The following is a 13,635-nucleotide window of genomic DNA, read 5'->3' as shown; positions in this document are numbered from 1 at the left end:
AGAAGATTTGCCTTTTAATAGTATTATAATAATGTTAATGTAATAGTAATAATGTTAATGTATGAATAATAATGTTGAGGATTGCACTAAAACACAGTGAATGTCTCTTTGGGCTCTGGGTAATTGTTTCGTCATTTCTCACTATTTTTGCCATTTTCACCAATCAATCAATCAATTAATTGAAAATAATCTGCAGATTAATCCATAATAAAATAAATCATTAATTAAAAACAAATAAAGCATCCAGGTTTTAAATTAATGTAGGAGTCATAATAATCTAATGATAGAATATATAACAGTTACAGTTTCAAATACTTTAACTACATTTTGTGTGGTATTAGTACTTTTGCTGTGTGGTATTAGTACTTTTACGATGGTAAATGATCTTTATAGTTCCGACATCAATAGCCTGTTGTGAAATTCTCACATTTGTGAGGCTTTTATTTTCACGTTGTGACCGGATGTAGTATTAAGCATTGTGCTCGCTTGACGTCACTTCTTTCCTCACAGATCACGTTGGGTCCGTTGGCAGCGTTACCGGTAACTTGGCAACAAGCGGGAATCATGAAGCGGAATTTCATGTTTGATGATTTAAAGTAAATGGTCCGAATATAAACAGTTATTGTTTGTTAATAAGGATAATTTAAGTTTTAATAAAACTGTTCAATTCCAGAACAAAAAACATTCATAAAATACATTAAATGTTATTTTAATATCTCAGCACAATGTTTTTAAATTTACTTTTTATTCATTGCTTTATATCGTCTATTGATTGTTTGTATTTATATGAGAGTCAAACATCATTAAAAAGGGAATTCTCATCAGATGGAAGTGAATTAAAGTCTGATTGATTTGATTTATATGTTCAACAAGTCAAAGCACGACTTGTTGTGAAGTGCAGTGGTGTTAAAGTGAGGTGCAGATAGTCAGCGTAGTCTCATGTTGAGGTCTGACCTCCAGTACCGTGCTGTGAGCACAGGCCCTTTCACACTAATAGACCATGCAGCTTAGAGGCAAAACAATGTTTTATTGATCATAAAAACAAGCAAGCCAAAGTTGGGGTGACATTCTTAATGACCACATTCAAGTATAAAACCCTCTTCATAGCACACAAACATTTCCCTTAAATCCAGCGTTTACATCGTGAAGCTCACCCTGAACCCAACCGCTCCATTCACAACACATGAACCAGAACAATGTGCTGTAATTCATAAGTGACACACAACAAACAGAAGAAAGGAGCGTCCCACAGATCTCACATGAAGCTGAGGTCTCGTGTTTAGCACTGTGTTGGTTTGGCATCAGATCAGTTTACAGCAGAGACGAGTCCAGCAGGCTGTCAAGGTCCTCGTGAAGGAATCACATGGTGACAAAGAGAAGAGTCCAGATGTGTTGTTTACATTCATGACGCACACAACACTACGGGGTCAAAGCCTGTTCCTGTTCCAGAGTCTTCTTCAAGCAGAAAGAGTGAAACTATTCCAACATCCTGATTCCAGCCTCTCGAATGAGACCGTTTCATCAACTGAAACAAATGATCTGCAGATTAATCGATGGGGTTGTGTGGCGTTTGACATAACGCATTGCACTCTGGGAATTGTAGGAACCAGCGTGTTTGACCCGTTTGCTGCTTCCGTGTTGATCATTCTTCAACATGACATCACCAGAGAGAACGTTATGACATCACCGCCACAGTGATTATAACCTGAATGTCCGGAGCACTTCTCAGACCAACATATTATGAAGTTTATATTGTAGTCGAGCTGTTTGATCTTTCTTCTGACTCATTTCATTTGAGATAGAAACCGTCACCAACATGTGATTCTGGAGAAGGTTCTGGAACGCCGAGTCCTCTGGATCTCATTACAACTAAACCAGTGAAACAGCCTTCAGTGTGTCACGAGGGAAACAAGGAGATTAGAAACAGACGAGTCACCAATAAACTCATATTCTTGATAGCGTTTCCCTTTTTACGGCCGTCTGCAGATGAAGGTCCGGCTGTCGGTGGTAAAAGTGAAGTGCGAGGTTGTGATCAGCTCGTGACTGAAGGACAACGCGAGTAATTCACAACATCAGAACATCTCCCTTCGATCCTAATCACGGCGAGGTTTGTGCGCATTGTGAGCTTCAGAGGAGAACTTTCAAAGGATAAATCTGGAATTGTTCTACTTTTTACTGTCATCAAACTCCATGAAAAGACTAAAATCAGCAGAGTGTCTCATTACTGTCTGCGTCTTTAAAACACAAACATGTAGTTTCATCAGTAATCCCCTAAAAACAGCTGTTAAATCAAATAAACAGGAGGACTTGGTCAGGGACTATTTTCAGCAGCGGATGAATCCACATTGGGCGTTGTAGTGAGTATTGAGGAACATGGCACTCAGATGCTGGCTTTGGTCTTTTCATGGGAAATAAAATAGAATATCTCCAGACCTGTCCTTAAATTCAGCAGCTGCTCACAAATAAAGAACAGTTTGCGTTTCTTCCCACTGGCTCCAGCTGTGCGATGGGTCGTTTCATCAAAAGTGCTTTTTTATTTCATCTTCAGCCATCCCGCCTCAGTGAAGTCAGTAAATATATTCTCATAATTAGTTTGAGATTGATTTCAGACGATAGGAAGATAAGAGTGAAGTAGAAGGAGGTTCATCTGTTCTTCCTCCAGTCGTTTATATTTAGTTCCAGATTTTTGATTCCTACAGATGTGAAAAACAAACATACCAGAGTCAGAGGTGAGATCATCATCATCATCTTCATCCAGCTGTGGAGAGGAAACCTCCTCCTCCTCCTCCTCAGATGCTGTCGTAGTCCGACTCCCTCCTGCTGGACTGGGCCGTCCACTCGGCCATGAAGAAGGTGACGGAGCCCATGAAGCCCGTGAGGACCAGGATGAGCAGCTGCCAGTGGAGCAGCAGGTAGTTACTGTAGGAGAAGGCCAGAGCGGCCATGATGGACTGCAGCGAGGAGACACGCGTTAGGAGACACGCGTTAGGAGACACACGTTAGGAGACACACGTTAGGAGACACACGTTAGGAGACAACTGAGACAGCCATACAACAACCACGATATTCTACGAGATTATAAAGCGTTAAATAGTGAGAAACACTCAGGTATTCTCTGAGATTAAAGTCACAAATATATTTTTAAAAACAAATACCGGTACCTTCTTTTTAAATATATATTTTTTGTCATACATTTTTGATTTTATTCTCAGATAAATATCTGTTTTACTGTTGAATTCATGACTTCATGATCTCAGAGAAGATTCAAGTTGTTTTTTGTAAATTAACAACTTTAAAAAGTGAGAGACTTAAAAACAACAACCAGTCAAGTTGTAGTTTACGATCCACGTCTGTCCAAAGATGTCATGACGTCATCATTTCATCCTATTAAAACATCTCACAATGGAAATATGAATTCTAGAGTTTTGGCTAAAAACAAGTTTGAGAGGTCACAGTGACCTTTGACCTTTGACCACCAAAATGTAATGGGTTTGTTCTTAGAGTCCAGCTGGACGTTTCTGTAAGTGTCTCTGAGATATTGTTCAAGAGGATGTTACGGACGGCCAACGTGGAAACATAACACGACTTCCCTTCTACCGGTTTGAGTCCCGTGGTAGTAAATGTTCCTCTGAGGCTGCGAGACAACAAAGCAACAAACATCTCGTCTCTAACTCACCTGAATGAACTTGAACACAGCGAAGGCCGGAGCGCTGTCGTCACGGAACGTGAAGCCGATGATGCTCAGAAGTTGAGTGTTGAAGCAGCTGTCACCCAGACCCAGCAGGAAGCTGCTGAACATGGCCACGCCGACGCTGACACACACACACACACACACACACACACTCAGTGCCTGGGGGTGATGTGTGAGGATCAGTACCTGGGGGTGATGTGTGAGGATCAGTACCTGGGGGTGATGTGTGAGGATCAGTGCCTGAGGGTGATGTGTGAGGATCAGTACCTGAGGGTGATGTGTGAGGATCAGTACCTGAGGGTGATGTGTGAGGATCAGTACCTGGGGGTGATGTGTGAGGATCAGTACCTGAGGGTGATGTGTGAGGATCAGTACCTGGGGGTGATGTGTGAGGATCAGTACCTGGGGGTGATGTGTGAGGATCAGTACCTGAGGGTGATGTGTGAGGATCAGTACCTGAGGGTGATGTGTGAGGATCAGTACCTGAGGGTGATGTGTGAGGATCAGTACCTGGGGGTGATGTGTGAGGATCAGTACCTGGGGGTGATGTGTGAGGATCAGTACCTGGGGGTGATGTGTGAGGATCAGTACCTGGGGGTGATGTGTGAGGATCAGTACCTGAGGGTGATGTGTGAGGATCAGTACCTGGGGGTGATGTGTGAGGATCAGTACCTGGGGGTGATGTGTGAGGATCAGTACCTGAGGGTGATGTGTGAGGATCAGTACCTGGGGGTGATGTGTGAGGATCAGTACCTGAGGGTGATGTGTGAGGATCAGTACCTGGGGGTGATGTGTGAGGATCAGTACCTGAGGGTGATGTGTGAGGATCAGTACCTGGGGGTGATGTGTGAGGATCAGTACCTGGGGGTGATGTGTGAGGATCAGTACCTGGGGGTGATGTGTGAGGATCAGTACCTGGGGGTGATGTGTGAGGATCAGTACCTGGGGGTGATGTGTGAGGATCAGTACCTGAGGGTGATGTGTGAGGATCAGTACCTGGGGGTGATGTGTGAGGATCAGTACCTGGGGGTGATGTGTGAGGATCAGTACCTGGGGGTGATGTGTGAGGATCAGTACCTGGGGGTGATGTGTGAGGATCAGTACCTGGGGGTGATGTGTGAGGATCAGTACCTGAGGGTGATGTGTGAGGATCAGTACCTGAGGGTGATGTGTGAGGATCAGTACCTGAGGGTGATGTGTGAGGATCAGTACCTGGGGGTGATGTGTGAGGATCAGTACCTGGGGGTGATGTGTGAGGATCAGTACCTGGGGGTGATGTGTGAGGATCAGTACCTGGGGGTGATGTGTGAGGATCAGTACCTGGGGGTGATGTAGGCCTGCAGGGCCGTCCCTTCCTCCGGGGCTTTGGGAGCGTCGCTGGCGATGTTGAGGAAGATGAGGTAAAAGGCCACGTAGTGAGTGATGAGGCCCAGCAGAACCACCGGGTTCCTCCCAAACCGGCTGCACTTGTTCAGCATCCCGAACACGCTTCCTCCTGTTGAGCCGGAGCAGAGACAGGAAGTCAGTCAAGTTCTGACTCCAGACGTTTATCAGGTCGTTTCCTCGTCTCCTCTACTGCTCACAAGGAGACGGATTCATAAAACACTGGTGCAGAGTAATCAAGTACTTTTACTCAAGTATTTAAGAAATCTGAGGTAGTTCAATGAGTATTTTCATGTTTTGCTACTCTCCACTCTACTACATATTGTACTTTTTACTTATCTGGTGAGAAAATCCTCCTTCAGCTAAATAAACTCTCTGAAGAGCCTCTTGGATCAGATGTGAAACAGTTCTTTTTAGAGACACGAGCTTCTCACAGGACAGAGATGCTACAAACATGTGATGATCTTATAGAATATGATGCATTGACGGAGATGAAACTAACCAGCAGGACACAAAGGAGTTACAATACAACATACACATTAATGGTAGTAAAACATTTTACTTGGTAAAGTTTTGAGAGCAGGACTTTTACTTGTAGCGGAGTACTTCTCCGGTGTTTTTACTGCAGAAAAGGATCTGAACACGGTCAGAAACAAGGTGAAAACAGGAAGCAGAAGCCTCACCTAAGATCTCTCCGATGCCGATGCAGATGCCAGAGATGCCGATCAGACCCTTAGCCTCTTGGTCGAAACTCGTCATGGCTCCGATGCACGTCCCGTAGACGCCGCTGTAGAACGTGAGCTCCAGACCTGACAGAGCAGACAGACGCATGAGTCCAGACTCAGTGGTGACATCCTGCACACCTCTTCACCTCACCTCACCTGTGTACCCTATGGAGACGCTCAGCAGCAGCATCTCTTTGGTGGTGAACATTTTACACGCTTTCACTGCAAAAAGAAGAGAAGAAAGAGGGTTAACAGGAGTTACACTGAAGATTAAAGTGAAGGATACTTTTAGTAAACTCACCAAAAGCATCCAGAGCTTGTGACCAGAGGCCTGGACGAGCCGAGCTGCAGAGAGGACGATGAAGACGCTGTGATGCTGATATAACTGACCGTTCACACGATCACATTTGTTTTCTTGGACATGAACACCGGTGCAATAATCACATTCATATCCAGTTTCAAATCCCAGGTCTTTCAGGCCGCCCGTGAACACTCACCAGCTCTCTGTGGACTCGGCCTGCGGCAGCGACTCGGCCGCCCCGGAGGGAGCAGGTTCAGGATCAGGCTTCCGGATCAGAAAGAAGAGGAAGCAGCCCACCAGACTGACCACCGTGAAGGAGATGAACACCGGCTGGCGGACCTCGTCTGAGAGACACACAGCGTGACTCACGCGCTCAAAATGAAACGTCTTCTGAAAATGGGAAGTGAGCTCTATGCACAGCAATAAAACACATTGAGATTTGACCAAAGCTTCCTACCGGTGATGTGAACTTGTCTACGCCAGTCAAAGTAAATGTAGAGATTTCCAAAGAATAAGCTGCAGAGAGACGAGGAGAAAATAAAAAAAACTGCATTCAGAACAAGAGGTACCCGTAACAAAAGCTCAAACTACATTCAGGTACATGTTGGTTCAAAAGGGTTCACCTGAACTGCAGCAGCGCCCAGAATATGCCACTATTCCTTCCAATGGTGTTATCAGTGGAGTTGATGGTCAGCACATTCCCCTGAGCCGTCCACAAGACTTAAACACACACAAAGGAAGAGTGAGAAGCTGTCAGACGTGTTCCACGAGGTAGAAACGTTCACTCGATCAGGTCTCTGTACCTGCTGCTCCTATTCCAACCAACACGGAGGCCGTGTAGAAGCTCCACGTGTACGGGTAGATGAACATAGCGATGTAGCCGCTGAAGAACAACAACATCAGAAGTCTGAATTTGCATTTCTTTTAAAGACGAGGGTTTGTGTTGGTCGGCGTGGGCTCACCTGTACAGAAGCCCACTGAAAAACATGGAGAGCTGCGGTCCAATGACGGTCACCACTGAGGGGGCGATCATGTTGGAGGCAGAGAAAACCCCGTAGATGATGGCCATGCTACAAGGGACAGCACAGTTAACTCTGTACGGGACGTCTCTGAGACGCATTCAAAGATGTCTCTCGCTTAAGTGGTGAGGTTGAGGTCATGTACCATGTTTTCTGGGTTCCCGACTGGCTGAACTTTTCTAAAATTGGTTTTCCCTAAGATTTTATTTGGATGTCTGAGTGCGACAGATTTGATTATAGAAGGTACCAAGCGGCTCTGCATCGATGCTGAGCTAACATCTGCACAGATGTTGTGTACCGGAGGGTCAGCTGATGGGCCGTGAACCTGTGGATACTGACCTTGTGTATCCACTCCCGTGGAACTCGGTGCTGTTGAAGCTCTTGAGAACTGTTTGCTAGAAAGAAGAAGAAAGAGGACAGCCTGATGTGTCTCATCTGAAGTCGGGAATGTTCATCATTAAACACAACCTACCTCTATGTTGCCGCATGTTTGAAAAGCAGTAAATATAAACATAAAGCCGAAGCCCAGGATAACGATGTTCAACAGATTCTTCCCCTCCGGACTCATTTTGCACGATGTTTGCAAACTCCTTGAAGAAGTGAACGCAGCAACAAAATAATCTGAGAAGAGAAGAAGAAATCAGAAGAAGTAGCATTAAAGTACTCACTGCAACACTCTTTAAGAACAGAACAGCTTTCTCTTGTTTTTACACCAAACTGGATGTACACAACATCTACTTGATTTCCATAAAATAACTTTATAGCGTTGCTTTCCACCGTTCCCATCACAGCCTGGACATGATTATCGAACTGAAAGTTAGACTTAAAATAAGGATTTTTCGGAAATAGATTGTATGCCGAATTCTAAAGTGCATCGTTTGGATTACAACACTAAAAGGTATGCTTTATCCCGCTTTATGTCGGACTATAAGGAAAGGAGCATTTAATTGACAGAGTTCTTAAAGGGGGTTTGTCTTAGTGTTTCTTAAACCGAAGAGGAAACGACCGAGACAGAGACAGAGACAGAGGAAGTCAACCACTGTAAGCTTTGACACAGAAAACAACTTACCAACAACGATGAAGCTTTCAGGCTAACCCCGTTCAGACCCGCTCCTCTTTGTGCGGACTCAGAGTGTTCTTTGAAACATAGTCAGCTGTTTCCGGAAGTCCCGATATCCTCAGCGGGTCATCTTCATCTCCTAAAACTAACTTCCACGTGATGGTTCCCCGTCGTGTAAAACCGGATTCTCTGGAACAACTTTCACGGCACCAATTAAACAGGACTTGCCCAGAACTAGAAAGGGCAGTCATGTGATGTGAATCAGCTGACTGCTGTGACTAGCAGCAGTTGTGCTTAGTTGGTTGATGGAAAATAGATTATACTTCCGGTTACTTGTTTAATAATTGTATGTTACAAGTCAGAAATAAATATCATTGATTTTAAACCACTCGGGTTTTATAACTGTGTTAAAATACTTCATCAATTATTGTTTTAAAAACAAGTAGAAGCTGTTCATTTTGGGGCTAACGGCTAAAGCTAGCGAGTGAGTAAAACTACTTCCGGTGAAAAATGAAACTACGCCAATAATGAAAGTAACACCTTTTACTTCAGTGATATTTTAACCACTTGCAGTGGAATATTTTCACAATGTGATCTTCTTACACCACTGCTTAATAAATTACCGAATAAATAGTTGTTTCAAAAAACACGTACTTGCTGTTCATTTTGGGGGTAACGACTACAGCTAGCAAATAATTAAAACTACTTCCGGTTAAAAATAAAACAACAACGCCATATGGAAGTAAAACCGTTTACTTTAGTAAGGTTTTGAATACATGACGTTTACTTGTAGTTGAATATTTAATAAATAAAGGATCTTCTTTCATCACTGCTTGTTATTAAGTAAAAAAAAAAAACACGACAAGGTAATTCCACTAGGGGGCGAAAGTGCGGTAAATGTGATACCGAGGAGCGCCCACATTCTACAAGTAGAAGAAGAAGAACACTTCACTGGTTTGGGGCAGTTGATGAGCGCGAGGCAGACGGAGTTGTGCGGGAAAAAAGAAGTCGCGTATTTTTACGTTTTGGCCTCCACAGGCGAAGCAAATCCATTAAAAATCTACACCCTCACGCGCGTGTGGGTGGCGCGTGGACCTTCTACAAACAGGTTAGGCTCCATCATAGCCGAGATATAAACAGTTTTTGAGGAATCCAGCTAGGCCTCAAAAGCTTTACCCGCCATGAGTTACGGTAGGCCTCCGCCAGACGTCGACGGCATGACTTCCCTCAAAGTGGACAACTTGACGTACCGAACGTCGCCCGAGACCCTCCGACGCGTGTTTGAGAAGTACGGCCGCGTGGGGGACGTCTACATCCCGCGCGACCGCTACACCAAAGAGAGCCGCGGGTTCGCTTTCGTGCGGTTCCACGACAAGCGTGACGCCGAGGACGCGATGGACGCCATGGACGGCGCGCTGCTCGACGGACGGGAGCTCCGAGTCCAGATGGCCCGCTACGGAAGACCCCCAGATTCTCACTACGGTGGCAGCGGAGGAGGAGGTGGTGGTGGTGGAGGGGGTGGAGGTGGTGGTGGTGGAGGACGAGGCGACCGACGAGGAGGGCCTACCAGGAGGTACGGTGGTGGTGGTGGTGGCGGCGGCGGCGGCGGCGGCGGCCATGGACGCAGAAGCAGAAGGTAAGAATACGCACATAATAGCTAAGTTAGTTAGCAACCTTTAGCCAGACTCCATTGAAGAATTTGCATATTCAGTGAGTCCTCGGTCTGTTGATCGATACTTTCCTCCTCGTGGAACAAAAGTGTTTTTGTGAATTTAAGAGATCCACTTATCAATTCGGCACAGATTAAATACAGAAAAATAACATTTCACATCGTTTTAACAAGTGGAGTTAGTTGGAAGTAGTTTCTGTTTTTATTTCTTTTAAATAATCTTCCTGTTTGATCATTTGAATACGGACTTTACTTACTGGTCCATACTTGTTTTATCAGATATTATTTCTAATTATTTAGTAGTGTTCAAGGCTCTGTCAGGCGGCTTGATTTAGGATGTGGTATAACTCCAGCTAATCTGTCCGGTTAATCTAATGAAACGGATTACGTCTAAAGTAAGTGTGTAGTATCTTTGTATCGTTATATAGTATATATTCTGTGTAGTGTGTCTTTATATGGTATATATTCTGTGTAGTGTATATTCTGTATCAGTGCAGCCACACTGTACTGATCATGGTCGATGTTAACTCAACCTACTGAATGCATTCAGCTCTTCCCCCAGCCCGAGAAACAGAAGACGCAGCCGGTCCCGCTCCAGGAGCCGCTCTCGCTCCAGAAGCCGGTCCCGCTACAGCAGATCCAGGTCCAGGTCCTACTCCAGGTCCAAGTCTCACTCTCCCAGGAACAAGAAGGCCAAGGCCAAGTCCCCCTCTCGTTCCAGGTCCCGGTCCAAATCCAAGTCTAAGTCCAAGTCCAAGTCGCGGTCCAGAAGCCACACCCCTTCCTCCAAAAGAGGGTCCAGGTCGAGATCTAAAAGCCAGCCCAAGTCAGCAGCAGAGAACGGAGGGGAAACCCCGTAGAGCTCTAGAATCAGGTGAGCGTTGACATTTATTTAAGATATTTATTTTTCTTTGTTTCCATTGTCTGTGTTTAAAGTCATTAGTGCCAGCACACGAGACAGTAGCCGGTAAGTTGATCCCCTTTAGCAGCCGATCCAGCAGGTAGTCTGACCCGCTACATCTAGATTAACTAGCTCTACAAACAAAACATCTATTTTAAATAATGCCAGTTGCTCAAAACTCATCTTTTTCCTGAAAACCTGATCTGCAACCTACGTTCCTGAGCTCTTAGTTACATTTTTCTGTCATACCCAGTGTGCAAGCTCGTCATTTTTCACTGAATACTAAGCAACGTGTTTGTTAAGAACAGCCCTGTAAACCAAAATCTGGACTTCTCTCCTTCCCAAGCTGCGGCATCCTGTTTGCTAAAGTGGAGTTTGAGCTGAGCTGAGGCAGTATGAGCAGTTAGAAGGGATGTGGTGCTGGTGAGCTGCCCACAGGCCGCCTGCTGCTGTGCAGCAGGGTGGAGGCAGGCAGAGTTGGGGTTTGGTGTTGAGGTACGTCTGTCTGTGTCCGTCCACCGGGACATCAAACTGTCCTCCAGGTCTCGAGGGGCGCTGAGGTTTGTCTCTCCTCCCAATGTCCGTCGGCTCAGTTGCATTTTCCTTTGCACGCATTTTCAATGTCACCGATTCCCATTAAGACTCAAAATACATAAATCTACATTCAGGTAGACTAGTGGAGTAAGAAGGTATGACTCTACAACATTCAGCTCATGTCAAATCTAAACGGAAGCTCTTTGCTTTGCTTCTCCTCCAGAATTCATCTTTTAATCCTCTAACTGCTTCCTGCAGGTCGCTGATTATTAAAGCTGCACAACTCACGCTGATCTTTTCCTTGATTGAATCTTTTCATGACAGTTGGACTCAAACTAATAACGATTATTGTCGATTAGTCACATTTAGTCACATCCAACGGTCCAAAACTCAAAGATGTTCAGTTTCCAATGTGCAAAACAAAAATGACCATAAAGATTAATGATGCACATGATCAACAATCCATCTCCAGTTAAAAAGAACTGCGTCAAAGCACAAAGAAGCCAAACGTCACCAGATAGAGTCAACGCGTCTCGTTCCTCTCATCTGCTGACTGTCTAATAATAATAATACACTAAAATACACCAATAGTACTTAAAACAAGCAGAAAGCAGGAGCTGTACACGTGTTGAAAATAACTGTGGAGGAAAATGCAGCGTGCCCAAAACAGTCCTGTGATGACGGCCGAAGGATGAAATTGTAGTTGAAGTTGAGGGAGATGTTTGTGGATGTTTGAGGCTTTGATAAAGTAGATAATCATTATTCCGGTGGAACCAACCGATCCATTAAAGTGTGAGTGAACAGAAACACATGGCTGCTCTGTGTGTTCTCAATCCTAACTTTGTCTGTTGTGACAGTTTTCAGGTGAAGACCGAGAGCTCCGGGTCCTCGACTGGATCAACCTGAGCCACAGTGTCCTGCTGTCAAAGGTTATTATTGTGTCTTCCATGCTTTACTTTGTTTTATTCATTTGGCCGCAAAAAAAAAGTCTTTGTCACCTCATTGATGTGCTGTGATTTTACTTTCATAATGATTTTAAAATCTGGGTCATGATGCCGTATCATACACGAGTTATTACGTTTGTACCAGTTTGTCTCTTTGCTCTTGGCAGCCTGAAGCTGTGTTCTTTAGACCTCACATGGATCCTGATTAACTCAGTGACCCAACGAGAGGTTCACTGATTAGACTTCACTGTAACACGGTGGAGGATTCCTTTCAGTTCTCTTGTGGCTAAAAGCAGTTTTAGTTCAGTTCGTATAATTATTACACAAAGCAAACGGATTGTACGGATGTGTAAACATTCTAGAACTACAGCTGATTATTTCATTCATCTGTCGACCGTTTGTTTGGTCTATAAAGTTTTTCCCTCAAACGATCAAACTATTCTCCAAATCTGTTTGGATTTATTTCCATGGCTAATTGATGAAGTAGTTTGTCTTTAAACGTTACTTTCTGCTCATGAGTGGCTTTGGTCCACGTGGAGGTGCTGCGGCGGCGTAGGTTTATCTTCTATGTCAGACGGCTCTACCAGAGACCGTCTGCGTCGTCGCACCACAAAGCCCGAGTTTAAGTCTCGCTGAAGTCCTCCGTGATTCTACCGGCTCCTCCTTTAACCTCCCACCACATCGTTTACTCTCACACAGCTTCACTTTGTTTCTTTGTTCTTTTCTTTTGATGGTTTGACTCTAATCCTGCTTGTGTTTGTTTTGTGCACTAGGCGCAGTGTTGTAGCCGTTGAGTATTGCTGGTTAGCTGTTAAGGTGGCGTGTTGCTCTGCTGATGTATCCAGTGTTCTCCAGAATGCTCCTGTGACTACCAGTGGTGCGGTCCTACCGTCTCTCCTGTAACTAATGTTCCTCATGTGCTCATGGATGACAAATGTGACTTTCATTAAAGATTTGGTGTTTTGTCTAAACCGGTCTCTGTGCTGTTATTACTGAGTGTACTTCTGGAGGAAGTACTCTTTACTTCAGTAGAAGTACGAATACCTCGCTGTAAAATACAAACGGCTCAGTGAAAGTATTCAAAGTGTTAATAGTTCAGTAAATGTTTATGGAGCTGATCGACATCCTTCATTTTGATCACATATCAAGATGTGTTCTGTTAAAAGCTAAAAATTAAAAACTGATGTTTGACTTAAAGACTAAAAAAACGTCCGTAATAAAATAAGTTTAGATAATAAAACGTTAGTTATGATGTAAATAACTCTACATATGTAATCGATATCTGATCTCTCACTTTATTCTTATAATTGCATTGTAAAGAGGCACAAAACACAATAAGGAGGAATGAATATGTCAGATATTACACATTTAATGACCTTTTGAGCTCATTGATCCACATGATCTTTCA

General features: G+C 44.3%; 2 protein-coding genes across 5 annotated transcripts; one reads left to right on the top strand and one right to left on the bottom strand.

Annotated features, from left to right (window-relative positions):
• Positions 1 to 1,050: 1,050 nt before the first annotated feature.
• Positions 1,051 to 8,392, bottom strand: mfsd11 (major facilitator superfamily domain containing 11). 2 transcript variants are annotated; one of them, XR_013772481.1, is made up of 15 exons: positions 8,189 to 8,392; positions 7,592 to 7,740; positions 7,459 to 7,514; positions 7,063 to 7,170; positions 6,904 to 6,983; positions 6,724 to 6,820; positions 6,558 to 6,616; positions 6,297 to 6,444; positions 6,101 to 6,144; positions 5,956 to 6,021; positions 5,758 to 5,883; positions 5,012 to 5,186; positions 3,677 to 3,812; positions 2,719 to 2,951; positions 1,051 to 1,525 (listed from the first exon to the last, which is right to left on the bottom strand). XR_013772481.1 is itself a non-coding variant. In XM_079281071.1 (14 exons), exons 2-14 carry the CDS (start codon positions 7,685 to 7,687, stop codon positions 2,790 to 2,792), a joined length of 1,353 nt encoding a protein of 450 aa, XP_079137197.1. In that variant the 5' UTR covers positions 7,688 to 7,740; positions 8,189 to 8,392; the 3' UTR covers positions 1,051 to 2,789. The 2 variants fall into 2 exon arrangements, 1 of the variants encoding a protein (XP_079137197.1); XM_079281071.1 differs by having other exon boundaries at positions 1,051 to 2,951.
• A 734-nt stretch (positions 8,393 to 9,126) lies between these two features.
• srsf2b (serine and arginine rich splicing factor 2b) lies at positions 9,127 to 13,198 on the top strand. 3 transcript variants are annotated; one of them, XM_079281078.1, is made up of 3 exons: positions 9,127 to 9,815; positions 10,399 to 10,722; positions 12,148 to 13,198. In XM_079281078.1, exons 1-2 carry the CDS (start codon positions 9,361 to 9,363, stop codon positions 10,706 to 10,708), a joined length of 765 nt encoding a protein of 254 aa, XP_079137204.1. In that variant the 5' UTR covers positions 9,127 to 9,360; the 3' UTR covers positions 10,709 to 10,722; positions 12,148 to 13,198. The 3 variants fall into 3 exon arrangements, with proteins under 3 accessions (XP_079137204.1, XP_079137203.1, XP_079137205.1); XM_079281077.1 differs by having other exon boundaries at positions 12,141 to 13,198; XM_079281079.1 differs by lacking the exon at positions 12,148 to 13,198 and adding an exon at positions 11,096 to 12,132.
• The last annotated feature ends 437 nt before the right edge of the window (positions 13,199 to 13,635 follow it).

This window comes from Melanostigma gelatinosum, assembly GCF_949748355.1.
Source record: "Melanostigma gelatinosum genome assembly, chromosome: 13".
In the NCBI taxonomy this organism is placed as follows: domain Eukaryota; kingdom Metazoa; phylum Chordata; class Actinopteri; order Perciformes; family Zoarcidae; genus Melanostigma; species Melanostigma gelatinosum.
Note: the sequence above shows the minus strand (reverse complement) of the source record. Positions and strands in the feature narration are given on the sequence as shown.